The following is an 18,997-nucleotide window of genomic DNA, read 5'->3' on the forward strand; positions in this document are numbered from 1 at the left end:
CTCCTCCAAACACGACGAGCTGAGTTTAGACCAAAATGTTCTACTTTGGTTTCATCTGACCATATGACATTCTCCCAATCCTCTTCTGGATCATCCAAATGCTCTCTAGCAAACTTCAGACGGGCCCAGACATGGACTGGCTTAAGCAGGGGGACACATCTGGCACTGCAGGATTTGAGTCCCTGGCATCGTAGTGTGTTACTGATGGTAGCCTTTGTTACTTTGGTCCCAGCTCTCTGCAGGTCATTCACTAGGTGCCCCCGCATGGTTCTGGGATTTTTGCTCACCATTCTTGTGATCATTTTGACCCCACGGGGTGAGATCTTCCATGGAGCCCCAGATCAAGGGAGATTATCAGTGGTCTTGTATGTCTTCCATTTTCTAATTATTGCTCCCACAGTTGATTTCTTCACACCAAGCTGCTTGCCTATTGCATATTGCATATTCAGTCTTCCCAGTCTGGTGCAGGTCTACAATTTTGTTTCTGGTGTCCTTCGACAGCTCTTTGGTCTTGGCCATAGTGGAGTTTGGAGTGTGACTGAGGTTGTGGACAGGTGTCTTTTATACTGATAACAAGGTCAAACAGGTGCCATTACTACAGGTAACGAGTGGAGGACAGAGGAGCCTCTTAGGGAAGTAGTTACAGGTCTGTGAGAGCCAGACATCTTGCTTGTTTGTAGGTGACCAAATACTTATTTTCCACCATGATTTGCAAATAAATTCTTTAAAAATCAGTCAATGTGATTTTCTGGATTTTTTTCCCCATTTTGTCTCTCCTAGTTGAGGTATACCTATGATGAAAATTACAGGCCTCTCTCATCTTTTTAAGTAGGAGAACTTGCACAATTGGTGGCTGACTAAATACTTTTTTGCCCCACTGTACACACCCTGCAAGATTCTTGATTTTATCCTAAAAAAAATAAAATAAAAAATATTTTTAATTCTTACCTTGACTGCTGATGCTAATGTGGAATGAAGGACAAATGATAGACCCAGTGCTTTTAATTCCCTGATTTGGTTACTCTCATGCCCAGTTAAAGACTTGGGTGGTTATGAGTTCTCCATTGAGCTGTGTTATCTGATTAATGATCATATTTGGTGTGAGGCCACATTATAAAAATTAACTAGCCTAAAACAGAGAAAATGTTTTGTAAGTGTTTTCATTGCATATCTCTGTGGCTCCTTTCAATGCTTATATGCAACAACTTTATATTTATTAGAAGGGGATAACTTTTCATATCAGATAAGATGCAGTGTTTATCAAAATGGCTATATTGGGTTTTTGACAACTCCAGTTAATTGGATTTTGGGCAAAAGGAATGAAGAAGATATCTGTTGGAGAATTTGTAAAGCTAAAGTTGTCTGGTGTAAGCCAGTTTTTTGTCTACAGATGGCTTTGGATTCTAGCATGCATTAGTCTTTCTGGAATAAAGGGAATTATTTTCTAAAATAACAGGAGAATACCAGATTTGGGAAGGCTGCTACAGGCAAGTCAGTCTATTTCACTTAGATTATTAATACTGCAGGTAGTCCTCAGTTAATAACTGCAACTAGGACCAGAATTGCCATCACTAAGCAACGTGGTCATAAAGCAGGATGTCACATGACTGTGGCACTTAGGAATGGCAGTCCCAGTTGCCATTGTTAAGCAAGGTCCATGTGGGTTGTTAAGTGAGGACCTCACATGATTGCGACTTCCAGTTTCCTTCCGGCTTCCCCATTGACTTTGCTTGTGGGAAGCTGACAGGGAACATCAGAAATCACAGTCACGTGACTGCAGCTTGCTGTGATGTTGTAATTGAGAGCCAGGCCCTGAGAGCCCGGATCACAATCATATGACCACTAGGATGCTGTGAGGGCTGGAACTCTGAGGACCGGTCATAAGTAGTACTCGTTCAGCGCTGTCACAAGTTCCAACAGTCGCTGAATGAGTGGTTGTTAAACAAGGATCAACTGTACTTGGAAAGAAGCAGCTCCTCAGATTCTGGGACAACATAAATCACAGAATGGGGATTATGTGGTGCTTAGATTTTTAAAATGGTTAAACAAGAACAGGTGAATGTCTGAACTGTTTCACTTGTTCTGCAACCAGAGAGCATTCTGCAATGTTTTTTAACTGATGTGTAATAAAAGCTTTATCCCTTATGCTTTCTCCCATACTTTTAAATACTACTTGGTAGCCCTGTTGTTGTGATATGGATGGAGAATGTAGTATGCTGCGCAAACACCTTTATCTGAACACATGACCAATCACCTAATCCAGAAGGTCTTGGGTTCTTGATGTGTAATGCCATGTGTTCTGTGACTTCAATTTTCATGCCTTTGGGGCTGATTCAAGTAATGCTTGTGAATTCATGGTCTGCATGGTGACCATGGGCTTGTCCTAGGTAATCTCTGGCCCAGTATATGTAAGCGGGCACAGGTGAGCCCTCACTTTCATCTCAGAGCAAATGGATGGTGATGTGAATGTGAAGGGCATCTTTATCAGCCCTTTCCTTTGGTTAGATGACTCCTTAAAACAGATGAGATTAATTGCCACCCATAACCTCTGTAGAACATTCAGACCAAGTTCAGATGGTTCATCTGAGGTGCATATAGATCTGAGTAATTTCCGGCAGGCACATGAGAATTTTCCTAGGGATCTTGCAGACCATTCCGCTATGTTCCTCATTAGCCACTGGCAGCAAGTGGTGATATAGATGCTTGACAGAATTGCCCCCAAGCAACTCCTCTCCTTTGGCCAACCTAGGATGGCCCCTTGGTTTGCTGAAGGGCTCTGGGAAATGAAACAACTGAAGAGATGCCTACAGTGCTGGTGGAGGAAGACAGAAGGTGAATCTGACTGAGCACAAGAATGAGTTACATTCAAGCTGATTCCATGACAAAGGAGGCAAAGCATAATTAACTTTTCCTCCCTTATTGCTTTGGTGCGTTGTTGTTCAGAAGTCCTGTTACAGATGGCCAATTCCCTTCTGGCTGCTATGACAGTTTAGCACAGCATTTTGTCCCTCAGATTTGCCAAAATCTTACCTCCGCATGGACAGTGTGTTGTGGCGACTGGGGCAATGTCTAGCCTTGTTATCTGGGATTAGTTTTGGCATGCAAATTCTAATGTAGTGGATACTGTTCTCTCAAAGCTCTCCCTGGCCATTTGTGAGGTTGATCCCTGCTCTCTGGCTTTTTAGGGAATCCAGCAATTAAAATTAATCAAGCTTAATATGTTACATGAAAGCAACTGATAGATGTTTGACTGGCCTGGTGAAGTGTACTGTGTAACCCAGCCAGTGTTTTACATAAACTTTTGGATGCTGGAATAAGGAATGCTGGATAGATGAAAGTGGAGGCATATCTGGTAGTGATTCTTGAGAGTCCAGGATCTCTGCCTGTGCCAGTTCTCGTAGTGAATACTACGATATTGGAGGCGGAGAAAAATGAGAAGTGGCAAGGAGCAAAAGTTAAACGTCCATCAATTGCTTCTTTTTTCCCAATAATTTTCTTGCTATTTTCTCAGGGTCTGCTATGCATATCTAGTCTAAACCTGCATAAAAATGAAGTTAAGAAGTAGTTGTTTCCATGGTGTATTTTCCCATTATAATTCCCCCATGTCCCCAAAGCTGCTTTGGAAGGTTGGGAAATCTCTGGAATATAGTTAAGGCATCAGGCTAGAAACCAGGAGACTGTGAGTTCGAGTCCTGCCTTAGTCTCAAAGCCAGCTTGGGCCAGTCACTCTCTCTCAGCCCTAGGAAGGAGGCAATGGCAAACCACTTCCAAAAGCCTTGCCAAAGAAAACTGCAGGGACTTGACTAGGTAGTCACCAGAAGTCAAAACTGACTTGATAGATAGAAGGATGGATGGATGGAGTAAGAAAGGGAGACTGGCAAACATCAGTTGCCTTGCCTCACCTGAATGGAAATGCTTTGTACTAGCACAAAGGTATTGTTGGGATATTGACTATATCTAATTACCTGCCTTTGATTTAACCAGTTGCAGGTAATTCACTGGTGATGTAAGGATACAAGGAATGGCTTGGAGTAGATCACTATAGTTTATTTGCAATGGTAGTTTTAGACATTTTATTTTAGAATGCAACATTGCCTAGAGATAGGTCCATTTTACAGTGAGGACTTTTAGTATCTATTTTTAGATTTGACAAACATTCAACATACATGAACCTTTTGAAGGAGCAGATGCTTAGATTTAGAGATTTGTCTGCACATGGGCTATTCTTTTTTTTTTTTTAACTTTTGGCTAGTATGCTTTCCCCTCCCCCATATATTGCTGGGTCCATATCTTGACCAGTAGGGGACTTTCTGTTTCTACTGCCTCTTTTACAGTAAGTTTCATCATATAGTGCTCCTTCCCTGTACGGCAGAACTTCCTATTAAAGCTATACTTAATTACTGGCCAGTCTTGTTTTGAAAAAATGCAAAGGCTGTAGACAGCAGAATCTCTCTTAGTAACTTGTTCTACTCTTGAATCTTCCTTACAGTTACAATGATGATTACTTAAAACTGTTGCAGTTACAGAAATAACAAAAAAATTTTTTTTGCATTTCCCAAGCTACCAATTAACTCTAAAAAAGAAAAAATTAAAAAGCCATATTGATATAACAAATATTATATAAGTTTGTTGAATTCATAGCATTGAAAAGACCTTTAAATAAATATTTTTAGTCCTAAATATCGTGTGTTCATACTATACAAAGACTAATATGAGCATTTGGACTGTGAAACCAATTACTATGAGAGGTGGTGATCTCTCCTTTGCTAGATGCGCTCAGAGGCTGGGCAGCCACCTGCCACGGATTCTTTCCTTTGGATTCCTGCCTTTAGGGCATAAGGGAACTGACGGTGATCTAGTCCAGCAATTTGTACATTCTAGTAGTAAAGGCTCTAATGTGTTTATTTTGGGCTGTTGGATTTCTGTATGGCGTGTGTGTGCACGCCCATTCTTTAGCACAGAAGGAAAGATGTAGACACTGTCATGGATCGTTTTTCTGTAAGCCTGTACATTATAGGCAATGACAGACATGTTGACTTCACACCAGCTTCTAAACAGTACAAACTTTGCTAATAGTGTCAAGTTAGGGGGTAAAAGCCACTGGAGACTTCCTAGCAAAAAGAAGCTAATACATTGGAACCCTTGAGTTCCATTTTTGATCTGTCTCTTTTTTAATGTTTTGTTTAAACTTCCCTCTGTTAAAAGTCATCTTTTAGGGAAGATTTGAAGGCATGTGATAAGCACACATTCCAAGGTTCTCTCAATCCTTAGCTTCTAGATATAACTTTTGGAAAAGACATATCAGTTTGATTAAAAGGTAGGCATCATCTTTGCTATAGCATTCTTTGCTATAGAAAGGGATGTACAGTTTAACCTATAAATTCTTTAAGCAAGAAACTCCCTGGTTCTTGATTCGGTACAGTTTTGGAATTACCTTAGATTGCTATTCTATATATACTTACTTGGGAATAAGTCTCATTGAACTGAATATATAGGAATAGCAAATTTATCAAATACCATCTGTGTAAAAAATCTACTTGTGAGCAACAAGGAGGAGTCAGGTGAACTGTGCTGAACCCTTTAAAAAGCAGCTATTAATCTATAGCCTGATAGGAAAGAAAGCAAATTTATCCTGGGAGGAATTTCTTCCCTCAGAGTTACAAAGATTTTGGCAGGAGCTCTTGTGAATTTATTTTCTTGGCCATAATTCTGTGTAGTCTAATTCCTGTCTCTAAAGAGTTAACATAGAAGAGAGAGATTTGCTAGCTATTTTTGGTTCCCAAAGAGAAAAGATATCCTGAAAGATATCCAAAGGGAGGATTACCAGTTTTGCCCTCAGTCTCACAAGTGGCTCATTCTTATGGTTCTAGGCTCCTTGATGAACTGCCAGATTCAGTAACAAGGTGGGCTCCTGCAGGAACATATTGCGGTAAGTGTAAACACATGTGAGCCTTATTATATTTCTCGCTTGAGGATAGCCACTCAAATTGTTGGTTCATGACTCCAAATGGCCAACTTTTCTATTTTGAACTTGGTTTGAAATGACTGAAATGTGTATCTTCACAGTGGGTAGAAGAGAAAAGGACACTCTTCTCTTTCCTCCAAGCTTACTGAGCTATGGCCTGGTCAAAATCTTTTCCCTTACTTTCCCTCTTTAGGCTTCTGCTGGGTGCAGTGTACTGCAATGTATTCTAGAGCTACCTTGAACGAGAAGAGTCTCTTAAACCTTCCATAAAATTTACCCTTGGCCACCTATCAATTACTTTAACCCTGACAGAGTGCTTTTCTAAAAAAGAAAAGAGTGATGTAGGCTCTATAGACATCCCACAGGGATATTTCTTTCAGTGAGAGATAAAGGAATAGATCAGTGTTTCTCAACCTTGGCGACTTTCAGATGGGTGGACTTCAACTCCCAGAATTCCCCAGCCAGCCATGCTGGCTGGGGAATTCTGGGAGTTGAAGTCCACCCATCTGAAAGTCGCCAAGGTTGAGAAACACTGGAATAGATGGTCTAGTGTTTTGCTTTGTTTTGTTTTGGGTTTTTTTTTTTTTTTGGTAAAATACCAAAATCCCACAATATGTAGCTGATGTCACTTTTGAAAGGAACAGTTAGAAACAAGTGGATACTGGACACCATACTTATTTTGGCTTGTTAAAGAACTGTGTTGCTTTTAGGGTGTTAATTTGTTTCTGTTCAATTTAACTTGCTCCTACAATTCTGAGACAAAATGTTCAGTTATTTATATGACACAAGCAGCCAAAATGCTGTAAGTGTATAATATATACCAGCACACTGTTCAGTTTGGTGAAGCCCAAATTATTTTGTTAGAGACACTTAAAGCTTACTGGAAGGAATGGTACAGTAGTTGCTTCAATGTATGTCCTGTGTAAGAGCACTTTTTAAAATTCCTAATGATTGCCAACATGGAATTTGTCTTTTTCATAAGAGATGAACACTGGTTCAGTATTGATACTGAGCCTTCGTCACAATCTCAAAGTCAGTTTCCAGTCAGCTGGCTGAAATCCCATCAACCTGCATGTGATAATGGATTTTTTGGTCCCCATAAAATGCTGAACAGCACTTACCAAGATATGTCTACTTCCTTAAAGTTATCTGTTAGGCAAACTTTCTTAATATAGTTTAAAAATGTTAAATCACTATGAGTACATATACTGTTTTAATGCCCATTCCCCTTGCTGGAAACTCTTGACTAATCTGTTTTGTTTTAAGTGGCTTGAATTATTTGGTGTAATCAGAAAAATTGGCCAGATCCAGATTATGAACAGCAGTGGTATCAATACTTGGTAATTCAAGTAAACAATGTCCATTCCAGTCTCTTTTTGAAGAGGCTTGTTGACACTTTTAGAAGAACCCTGAACCGTTAGTGCGATAGTTTCTGCAAAAACAATCAAACATTCTTCGGCAAGGTTTGTCCTACTGGCTTGATAACATTTCTGCTAATGCTTCTAATAGTTCACTTGGAGCATATATTAAACTAACCAGCCTGTCATTTCCTAGATTGCTCCCTAGATCCATTAGCTACTGTACTTTCTCTGGTTCAAAGACTAATTTTCCTCTAGTACTTTTTCCAGTACAGAGGTTGATTTTAAGGACATGTAATATTGTTAAAAGATCAGCATTTATACATTTTGACTATATACCACCTGGTCCTGCCAACTGAGTTTCAAGGAACCATTTATGTCACTATGACTTCCTTTCTATGTATATCAGTTCAAATATGAATATTGTCATACATTTCCAGTAGTAAAGATAATCCATTTAACTTCTCTGCAGTCTCCTGATAATTTTTTCATATCCCTATCTCCTTTTCTACCCAACATTATTACAGCCTCCTTAGTTGGTATTTCTGTAATTTTAATCATTAATGCCTTTAGCCCAATTCAGACAACTATTGTGTTATGTTGTTTGTTTATTGTAATCCATATTATCTCCTTGCATGCCTTTTGAGTAAGTTACTCATATTATTCCTTTCTCTTCTTGTTTTTGTAAAGGAAACCTTTTTTCAATTAGCTTCCTTGATCCCTCACAGAAACCACTTTGGTGGTCTCTTGGGCTAGATAATATCTAGGTTGTGGTACACATTTTAGCTGAGTTTCTGTTATGAATTTGAATAACTGCAAGCATTCTGGGGAGATGGTATCCTTTCAAAAATTTTTGTCTATTTTTGACATGTTTTTTACACTGGACTTCCTTATTTTCATTTAGTTCTAAGTTACATTTGTTGACAAACCCCTGCTTCCATTTGATTTAATAACACATCTCATGAAATAAAAGGGTCAAGATGCCCTCAAGTTGAGTCCATTTTTGATGACTAGGCAGTTTTCTTGGCAACAGTATTGATGTCATTTCTCACTGCCTTCTTTCAGGAATTTTTTTAAACTTCCTATAGCTCTGAAATTCTCTCGTGGTCTTCTCCCCAAGCACTAAACATGACTGGATCTGGATAAGCTTTTCAGCCCAGGCAGATTGGTCAGGTGGTGCTATTGGCTGAGACCTCACTTTAGCTTTTGAGTGCCAGTGGGCCTTATATCTACCTCCCCTTTGTTCAACGACCAGCTGTACGAAGGCAATTGTTCTGGGTATCCTCTTTATCATATTTGGAATGTGCATTTAGTCATTATCTATGAACATTACTGAACCAAGTACTTCCATTCCACATAAAATATTTAGGCTTTTTAATGTAACATTCAAATAAATCTAACATTTTGATGGTTTGTTTGCTTGTTTGTTTATTTGTTTGTTTGAAAATACTTATATGGCTTCACATCTTATATACAATAATGCTGAGTGGCTCACAAGAACGGTTTATTTATAATCCACTTTCAGAACTTGTTCTTAAGCTGAAAAAAAAATCCAACTACAAATATAATAGCAGTCACATCACTTGCATTTCTGAATTTTAACTGTACAAAAATGTGAAGTCAAGGGAGCATAGGACAAATTATAAGGACAAAGATAGCATAAACTGTACCTTGGATCAAATATCAGGCTGTCAACTGTAGCCTTGAGTGCAAATTGTAAACTTTTATTTTCTTTACACTGATGAACCACTATGTAGTTGTCTCCAATTCTTCTCAGCTAGACTAGGATACTAGGTAAAGGGTTTACTCATATGTACTCACCCTTACTTTAAAGGTGTAGATTTGATTCTTCTCTCTCTACCCCCACTATTTTTTCTTTTCAGCTGTATCCTCCTAGAATAAAATCTGGAGTTCAGTACTACTAGCCCTATGCTTTGGGTTATTTGAATTTCATCCATTTTTAAATATGTTGATGTTGCATGACATGAAATAAACTGGCGCGTTTGTATTTATTTGTAGTTTTGTAGAAACATCAACTTTTTCAGGTACTCAACCAAAACAGTCAAGTAGCTAAATTAAGCTAATGCACATCTGTTTAGTTGGTCAGTAGAATGAAACTAAGTGTGGGCCATGATGTAGCCAGGTGGTTTTAGCCACATGAAAAGCAATATATACTTTGCATTATTACTGTGAATTTGCTCCAAAAATGCCTGCTAAAATATATGTGTATTTGGTACAATGGGAAAAGCTGTAACTGTCACAAAGGCATTTGATTGGCCACTGTTGAAAGTAGAATGATGGACTAGGTACATACATAGCCTAATCTAGTAAGTTCTTGTATGATTAAAATTAGATTATTTGTATGCCAGCTAACTGATCCATTTTTTTTTTCAGGTGAAATAGCCATGTTTTTAAAAAATGTGTTTAATTTAGCATATAATGAAAAACCCCAGTATGAAATACTGAGGAAAATCCTTTTGAATGGCCTGGAACAAAAAGGAATCTGTTACAATGAGACACTGGATTTAACCACTGTTCAAACGTCTCTAAACGAATGCACTGCTTACCACAGGAAAGTAAGTAATGAAACAATAAAGGTCAGGACTAAATATAAGGTAATAAAACATCTTGTAAAGAGTGGTTAACTTTAAAGCAAATTTAATATTTGGAGAAATTACACTTGTAGGACTGTATCAGATGTGTTTTTCAAATTATTCCTATTAATTGCTGAATTGGAAAAGTGATTAAACTTTGAGAGAAGTAGAAGAAGGAGAAAACAATAGATGAGGTGAGGATCAAAGAGATTACTGGTATGTCCTTAACAGGTGACAGAACGTGGCTGATCTGGGCTCAAAAGCCAAGTGCCGTAGATGTAAAGGAAGGCATGTGTGAGGAGGATACTGGAATGGAAGATCAAGGCTATCAGGAGGGAGTGCATTCCAGGGGAGGGTACAAGGCAAGCACTTTCTCAGCCCGCAAGAAGACCGTGAGAATAAGAAGAGGCTTAGGCTAGCCACTCCCTAGAGTCTCATGGGGTATATCCACTAGCTGCTTTAGCATATATTTAGTCTGGCGAGATTGATGTCAGGCCCAGCCCAAGAACAGCGATGAGACAGCTCAGTCTAGTATAGTCCCTTTATTTGCTTACAGCCTAAAGACAGAATCTTGCCAGACTAAATCTACAGGTGAAACTCGAAAAATTAGAATATCGTGCAAATGTTCATTTATGTCAGTAAGGCAACTCAAAAGGTGAAACCATTATATGAGATAGATGCATTACATGCAAAGCGAGATATGTCAAGCCTTACTTTGGTATAATTGTGATGATTATGGCGTACAGCTTATGAAAACCCCAAATTCACAATCTCAGAAAATTAGAATATTACATGACATCAATAACAGAAGGATTGGAAATAGAACAATATCGGACCTCTGCAAAGTATAAGCATGCATATGTACTCAGTACTTAGTTTGGGCCCCTTTTGCAGCAGTGACTGCCGCAATGCGGCGTGGCATGGATGCTATCAGCCTGTGGCACTGCTGAGGTGTTATGGAAGACCAGGATGCTTCAATAGCGGCCTTCAGCTCTGCTGCATTGTTCGGTCTCATGTCCCTCATCTTTCTCTTGGCAATGCCCCATAGATTCTCTATGGGGTTCAGGTCAGGCGAGTTTGCTGGCCAATCAAGCACAGTAATCCCATGGTCATTGAACCAGGTTTTGGTACTTTTGGCAGTGTGGGCAGGTGCCAAGTCCTGCTGGAAAATGAAGTCAGCATCCCCATTAAGCTCGTCTGCGGAAGGAAGCATGAAGTGCTCCAAAAACTCCTGGTAGACGGCTGCATTGACCCTGGACTTAATGAAGCACAGTGGACCAACACCAGCAGATGACATGGCTCCCCAAAGCAACACAGACTGTGGAAACTTCACACTGGACTTCAAGCATCGTGCATTGTGTGCCTCTCCATTCTTCCTCCAGACTCTGGGTCCTTGGTTCCCAAATGAGATGCAAAAGTTGCTCTCATCAGAAAAGAGGACTTTGGACCACTGGGCAACAGTCCAGTTCTTTTTTTCTGTAGCCCAGGTAAGACGCTTCTGACATTGTTTGTTATTCAGGAGCAGCTTGACAAGAGGAATACGACATTTGAAGCCCATGTCCAGGATCCGTCTGTGTGTGGTGGCTCTTGATGCACTAACTCCAGCCTCAGTCCACTCCTTGTGAAAGTCCCCAACACTTTTGAATGGCCTTTTCCTGACAATCCTCTCCAGGCTGCGGTCATCCCTGCTGCTTGTGCACCTTTTTCTACCACCTTTTTCCCTTCCACATAACCTTCTATTGATGTGCTTTGATACAGCACTTTGGGAACATCCAACTTCTTTTGCAATTACCTTTTGGGGCTTTCCCTCCTTATGGAGGGTGTCAGTGATGGTTTTCTGCACAACTGTCAAGTCAGCAGTCTTTCCCATGATTGATTTCTACTGAGCCAGCCTGAGAGACCATTTAAAGGCTCAGGAACCCTTTGCAGGTGTTATGGATTCATTAGCTGATTAGAGTGGGACACTTTGAGAGCCTAGAATATTGAACCTTTTCACACTATTCTAATTTTCTGAGGTGGTGAATTTGGGGTTTTCATAAGCTGTACGCCATAATCATCACAATTATACCAAAGTAAGGCTTGACATATCTCGCTTTGCATGTAATGCGTCTATCTCATATATTGGTTTCACCTTTTGAGTTGCCTTACTGACATAAATGAACATTTGCACGATATTCTAATTTTTCGAGTTTCACCTGTATGCTAAAGCAACTAGTGGATATACCCTGTGAGACTCTAGGGAGTGGCTAGCCTAAGCCTCTTCTTATTGTCACGGTCTTCTTGCGGGCTGAGAAAGTGCTTGCCTTGTACCCTCTCCTGGAATGCACTCCCTCCCTCCTGATAGCCTTGATCTTCCATTCCAGTATCCTCCTCACACATGCCTTCCATTACAGTAGAGTTGGACCTGGTTAGTACATGAATTGAAGACCTCCATGAAGTATCAATCTAGGCTATACTGGGAAATTTAAAAACATTCCAGAAGAAGGCAGTGACAAATCATGTCAGTGTTGCTTTCAGAGGAACTGCATCAATATTTCCATAAAGTACCAAACTTGACTTATAGGAGATTTCACCTAAAAGCTTCAGATTATTGCTAGGGATAGATTAAGATGGTGAGCATTTGTTTATCCAGTCACTCGGAGTAAAAGTTGACTTCATGTCACCTAAGTAAACTGTAAAGTAGATTATGCTATTTGTTTAAATATCTTTGGTTTAATGTGTGGAACAAGCATGGCTCAGTGTTTAAGAGTGCTAAACCTTCAGATTAGATAATCTAACATAGTATGCTACTTTGATTCACATTTCCTTGGATAGGTTCAAAAGCTGAATGTCAACTCAAGTTGGGGGATGTTGTCTTCCTTGGAGCAGATATGTGTAAATTCATTTTCTTTCTGCATAATGGAGTTCAGCTTGTGTTCTGTGATATTTGTGAATCAACTTGAATGCCAGCAACTTTTCACAGACTGTATTTAAAGCAGTTGCTTTTTATTGCTCCAGCTATTTCATTCTCCCCATCACTAGCACCAACCTCATGGCTTTTTTTTTTTGGCCATATTTTCATTCTTGCCTTCCAAAAGCTCTATACTTGGATTATCATATGTATTTCAATATAATTTAACTGTGATACCACAGTGTTCCTTATTTTTATTATGTTATGTCTGGAAACTCACACTAATAGTAGTAGTAACTGTAATAACAAACCTTTGTTTTAATCTTGGATTAATAAGATTAACAGCATTTCCTGACCCCAGTTAGAAACATGAGATGGTTTCTCTCTTGCCATATGGATAAGTCTGAAGACTTTGTTGATGGGTATTCATTAAGGCAAGGTCAAGATGTTGTTCAGTTTTAATATCCCTAGTGAACTTTGGACTGTCACAATAATATGTAGTCAAAAAATGTGGGATGCAAACTAAAGTGACTGATCGGCTGTAAGATAAATGGTGATTCAAATCTTAGTGCACAGATGGTTTTGATTTGCTGAGTTTTGTAGCTGTTGCAACTGAAGACATAAAATAGCAGCCTAGTCATAAATTAGCTCTTTGGAAGCCAAACCTTGGCACCAAAGCTTTACAACCTTCAATTAGTAGCAAAAGAAGTATTTGAATGACTCTAGTATTGACATCAGTAGGTCTGCATAGTAATCATTCCTAATAGAAGAGAATCTCTGTTTGAGGGGCTTTTGCATGGCTAATTAACTACCAGTGAGAATATGTAATTTTTTCATGATCTCCCGATTGTCACCTTTCTCTCATGATACAATTACATTTTATTGTAGCAAGTGCCTTTGGAAACCCAATTGTCAACACTATTTACGTTGTGCAGAAAAGCAGAACAAAAGTTCATGTTTAATAAAAAGCCACTGGATTTTGATCTTGGTAATTGCCAAGACTTTTTTTCCCAGAGTTTTATAGACTTTGGTATTTTTTCATCACTTTTCCCACAAAGCAAAAAGCCATTTCCTTGCTACTGTGGTTGTCATTTAATCTAGATTAATTGAAGCAGCTTCTTTTTGTATCTGTGGTACAATTTTCTAAAGTTAATTGAAATATGTACATTTTTAATTAAGAAATCTGCTCTTGGACAAAGTTTACTTCTTCTCCCATCCCTAAACACAGATCTAAGTTTTAGTCGCTGATTCTATTAAAGCTATAGCAATATCCTTAATATTCTTAATAATTCTTCTGTGAAAACTCCCCTTGGGGCATAAGACCATAATCCTCTGAGACAGTGTCCAAGGATTTATATAGTTCCTCATCCAGCTAAGCAGAATTCCATTCTCCGATTCAGCCTCCTGCCTTCTCATTCTCCTCCAAGTTTTACAAGTTTGGGAAATCCAAAACTTATAAAATGCCAGATCAGCACATCCAAAGAATCTGAAGCCTTACCTGCTTTCTCATGTCTCGGACTTGGGAGAAAATTTAGACCAATTTGCCCGCAATGGGAAGTATTTATTTTGAACAGAAAATATTTTAACATCATTAAGTGTTCCTCTGTCTTCATTTCCTTCTTACAGTATCAGGCCACAGCTTGAATAAATGGTTTGTCATGTGACATAGGTTACAGTTGGATATATAAGACCAAAGTCTAGAAAAACTAAGAATTAGTGGCGGATTTGGCTGGGAGTGGGGAATGGGATTCTAGCCTGTGGTTATGATCTGCAAACATCTTAGGCATGCATGAAGGATTTTTTTTTCTTTGAACAGCTTGTTTGTATGTTACAGTACACCTGCTTTTAAATTTTTATTTTGTTTCAATTGCACTTTTGCCATGCAGGATTGCAGTGGTGAGGGGAAAGGGTTGCAGGGAAACAAACTTAAACCTTCCATGATTGGAGCCTGTCCTGTTGCATTTATTTGCCTGCACTTTCTTTTCCTTAGTTTCAAAGCCAACTGTAATTTTTACTGTCAGTTTGTATTTTGCTGGTTAACATGTTTTTCAAGCACTTAACAATAGGGCATTATAGTCATTATCATGGTTGTGTGTGAGAAGAAGCACAACACATGTTCTGTGCTTGTACAAGTCCAAAGAAAGGCAGTAAAGCAAAAGGTGAGGAAGGGATGTGGAAAAGAAAATTAACAGCACCAGTTATCACAGCTGTAATACCTATATGATTTCAATATAGGAATGGGTTACAGAATTTATCTCAATATACTGTTAAGCAATGACTAATCTGAAAATGCAAAACTTACTTTTTGAGGGTTAGCTTAAATCCTGTCTCAGGTTACAGTATTTGCAAGTGCATATAGAATCCATGAACAAAAAATGTCAATTGTCACAGCTTCTGCTGCTACATCATGTGTTGCTAAAAACCAGAAGTCCATATTTTATAAAAAGCTTCAACTAATTCCAAATTTGATAGGTGGGCTCCATTCTTAGTCAGTTTTTACTAATGTAATTGCTACAGAACTATCTGTACAAATAGAGAAAAATAAATAATCTGCAATTCAGGTTTGGGATGGAAGTAGGACAAATAATCTTCCATATCACGGATTGTAGAATTGAATAAATTATATATGACTATAATTTTGTACTGGGTGTATTTTCAAGTTTTAATTCTTTAAAATTTGTAGCTAGGTATGTCATATACGGGAGCAAATAGAATATTATCCATTTGTCCTGTCCACAACATGTTCCAAATATGGAGTCAACAGAAGCACGGGGATTTGATAATATTGGCAAGAGCTTATAAAAAGTCATTATACCTTTAGTTGTTAAATATATCTGGTGTTAATTATCATAATACAGTAAATCCTTGATTTAACAAATTAAGACAAGAAGGGGTGTCTCTTAAAGCTGAATGTTCGTTAAATGATAAATGGGATTTTTTTTAGTTTAGAAACACTTATGTGAAAGAAAAATATGTTTACTGATAGCAGTGAATTACTGTCTCAGCTGATTCAGTTTGGGCAAAACTCAGATCCAAGATATTCACTAAACAGCTCCATTAAAATGAGGGTTTATTATATCAGTGTGCTGATAAATATAGGGATTGATACCTACTTAGATGATTTTAAGATCTCTGGGTTTGGAGTGCCTTTCTGAGATAGAAGACTGGCATCAAAAAGAACACAGAATAATTGCCCAATTAAAACCCTCCTATTTCCCTGGTATTTGGAACATTTATTTTTTTAATTGTAAAAACAGATTTAAAGGACTGGACATGAGAAATCCTTGCTCATTCTCTGTAAATAATCCAATAATTCACAACCAGATCACAACTTCTGCTGCCTCCTGGTAGAATGGGTAGAATACTGGAGTTGGAGATCCACATTCAAGTGTGTGCTTCAAGCAGTGCATTTTATTTGATGGTCTTAGTGCATTGCCACCCCCTGTCCATACTACTTTATAACTCTCACTGCATCTAAACATTGGTATAATCTGCTAATCTTTCCCATTCCTTTTGGTCTTACTGCTCTTTCCCTAGGCTGCAGAGCACAAATGTGTTTTGCAGCTGTTCAGATTTCAATCTAAACAGCCTCCTGATGTATGTAAACCAATAGCTTTAATGTAATATGGAATTTTAAGGGAAGAGGTATAAGGAAACTGAGTGACAGAGACCTTGCCTATCAACATGTTATAGATAAAACTAGGTTACTCTATTTAAGAGCTTAGGAATATCTTAAAAAGTTAATATTTTCTCATTGAGGCACTGAAATTAAAAAAAAATATATAGCTTCAATATGTTAGTTATTGACAAGCTTGGTTTTACCTCCAGTAAAGGTTAATAACAGTCATCTCGACTTCTGTAAAAAGAGTATTGAAACCATTTTTAAAAAGTAATGCTGTCTTAGGAAAGCAAATTGCAATAACTTTAAATAGCTACTAATTTCATAAAAATTTGTCTGCTCCTTGCATGGGTGCATTAATGTTAGTATTGTGGGCTATCTATTTCATGTTAGGACTCACTCGAGCTCTTTTAACATAAAACTAATTCAGTAGAAGGCTGCAGTATCCACATTTCATGGATTGCACTTAGGATCGGTTAATTTGTACATTTAATAGGCTCATTTGCTGATGCCAACACAGAAGCAAGTTAAAGGAAAGGAAAGCAAACTAGAGAACAAGGAGGTTCTTTCTTTCGTAGAGAAGCCACTGTGCAAATAAAAAGTAGCCAAGTACAAGATAAGCCAGTGCTGGTTAGGTTGAATAAGCTTCCTCAAGATTCAGTAGTGAGTTTGTTATGTTGCATTAATTTGTCCCTGCTTGATGAAACCTTGTTCTTCTAATTTTACTTTTTGTTCTAGAAGAACATGAAGTACAGATGAGAAATGGAAGTCAAGCAAAATTAACTTGTCTTGAAATATATGACTTTCATGAATATGAAAATGTTGGTAGAAATTACTATCAAACAAATAATATGCCCTGATGCCTCAAATAAATGTTGCCATGAATCATTTTCAGGACCTAATATTCCATTAAAAACAAATATTCTGTTACATTATTACAACTAGTATGGTTCCTAAATTTAACAGCTTCCAGATTTACTGTCTTCTAAAATTTAGAAATGTTATTATGTATTTAGTACTCATTGCAAGATTAAGCTAACTGAGCCTAATTTCCTGTTGCCCATATCTTATATTAAAATCTTTACTAATGTAAATATTCAGTATTTCAGTGACTCATAATGCTACAAACAAATGGGTACTTAAGGGTAAGGATATTTAAGTACAATGGGTACTTAAGTATTTATGCAATGCTTCAGTTAGGTTCAGAAACCACACATTCGGAAAATCATAATTTTCAGTGATTTTATAAACTAAGAATGATCAGCAAGAAATAAATGGAAATGTTTGATTTGCACATGGTTGGGCATGGGAACAGTCCTTAGATTTGTACATTCTCCATAATTTATAAAGTTTACACATTAGCTTTTAGTGCATGATTATTTGCAGAGTGCTTGGACAATACAAATTCCAGTGGTCTTGTCCAACTGGAACAACTGTAAGGCTGCACCCATAGTTTGCAGCAAAATGTTCTTAACAAAATACTCTTCAGATACATCTTTTTGATCATTTTAGTTTATTGTTTAAAAAAAAATCAATGATGTAGCTACTGTTATTAGTTAGCTTTGGTAATATAAGAACAAAGGGGAAAATATTTAGACAACCTCTCTAGCAACAGAGTACTGAACATTTGCTCTTAGTCAAATTGCCATTAGTAATGTTTTTGCCTTCTTCTTCAGCACAATATAAAACCGTTGCCCTGGACAGATTCCTGCAGTTCTTTCCAGAATATTGAAGAAGAATATAGAGAAAATGGAGTAACATATTCAGCAGTCCGTCAACCAGAATGTGTTCATGCTCTGACTAGATCTTCCATATGCAGCACTTCTCAGACTGGACTGCATGAAGAACTGTTTCAATATACTGTGGCCATTGTTGTCCTCCTCTTCTTAATATTGCTTTCTCTCTATTTCCTTTGATATCTTCTCCAGTTAAGTGTTCAGGAAATGCAGTCAGCCATTTGTATTCAGATTTTCTTAGTAGATATTTTCAGTGTGATTTGCTGGAATGAATTTGTTTTTAAAGCAGACTTAAGTTATGTACAAATATATGGTTGCTCACAATATTTTCTAGTATGTTACAAAAAAACTACCAGATTTTAAACGTTTCAAATGTGTAACCTCCCCAAAACTTCCAAATTTTACTGCTTTGTACACTAGTATGCACTACAAGCCTATAGTGAAGTTTCCCAAGAATTAGAATCATGTGTTACTTTCAGCTTTATTTGGAAACATTTTTAGATAGCTAAATCATCTTTGCTTACCTTATTACAATATGGGCATTCACCAAATGTGACATTAAAACTTTGTCGGCTTGAAGGGAGCCCACGTAACCACTGTAGAGTAATACAAGGTTTTATTATTTGCTGCATTTGAAGATAAGATGATGGCTGTGAAAATGCTGCAAACAGGATAAGCATCTCTGCTGTTCAAGGCTTTAAATCAGGAGTACGCTCTGATTCAACATATGGCATATATACGCACACACAGAGAAAGAAAGAGAGAGGGGTTTGCTGGCTTTACTGAGGAGTTATCTTTTCTGGATGTGAATTTGACTTGCTTAAGAGAACCAATT

General features: G+C 38.0%; 2 protein-coding genes across 6 annotated transcripts in view; one reads left to right on the forward strand and one right to left on the reverse strand.

The window, feature by feature from the left end:
- VRK2 (VRK serine/threonine kinase 2) overlaps nucleotides 1–18,342 on the forward strand; it is a 69,347-nt gene extending 51,005 nt beyond the window's left edge. For all 4 annotated transcript variants that reach the window (XM_088149598.1, XM_007429437.4, XM_088149602.1 and 1 more), the window contains 3 exons: nucleotides 5,871–5,929; nucleotides 9,718–9,899; nucleotides 18,103–18,342. In XM_088149598.1, coding sequence (XP_088005724.1) covers nucleotides 5,871–5,929; nucleotides 9,718–9,899; nucleotides 18,103–18,342 — 481 coding nt within the window. The remainder of the gene's footprint in view (nucleotides 1–5,870; nucleotides 5,930–9,717; nucleotides 9,900–18,102) is intronic.
- Nucleotides 18,289–18,997, reverse strand: part of FANCL (FA complementation group L) — a 50,112-nt gene continuing 49,403 nt past the window's right edge. For both annotated transcript variants that reach the window (XM_088149615.1, XM_088149620.1), the window contains exons 13-14: nucleotides 18,687–18,758; nucleotides 18,289–18,425 (exon numbers count right to left, since the gene is read on the reverse strand). In XM_088149615.1, coding sequence (XP_088005741.1) covers nucleotides 18,390–18,425; nucleotides 18,687–18,758 — 108 coding nt within the window. In that variant the 3' untranslated portion in view covers nucleotides 18,289–18,389. The remainder of the gene's footprint in view (nucleotides 18,426–18,686; nucleotides 18,759–18,997) is intronic.

Source organism: Python bivittatus, unplaced genomic scaffold (genome assembly GCF_059951505.1).
Source record: "Python bivittatus isolate LINGU-HERP-01145 unplaced genomic scaffold, Pbiv_v1 ctg000020_np1212, whole genome shotgun sequence".
Taxonomy (NCBI): domain Eukaryota; kingdom Metazoa; phylum Chordata; class Lepidosauria; order Squamata; family Pythonidae; genus Python; species Python bivittatus.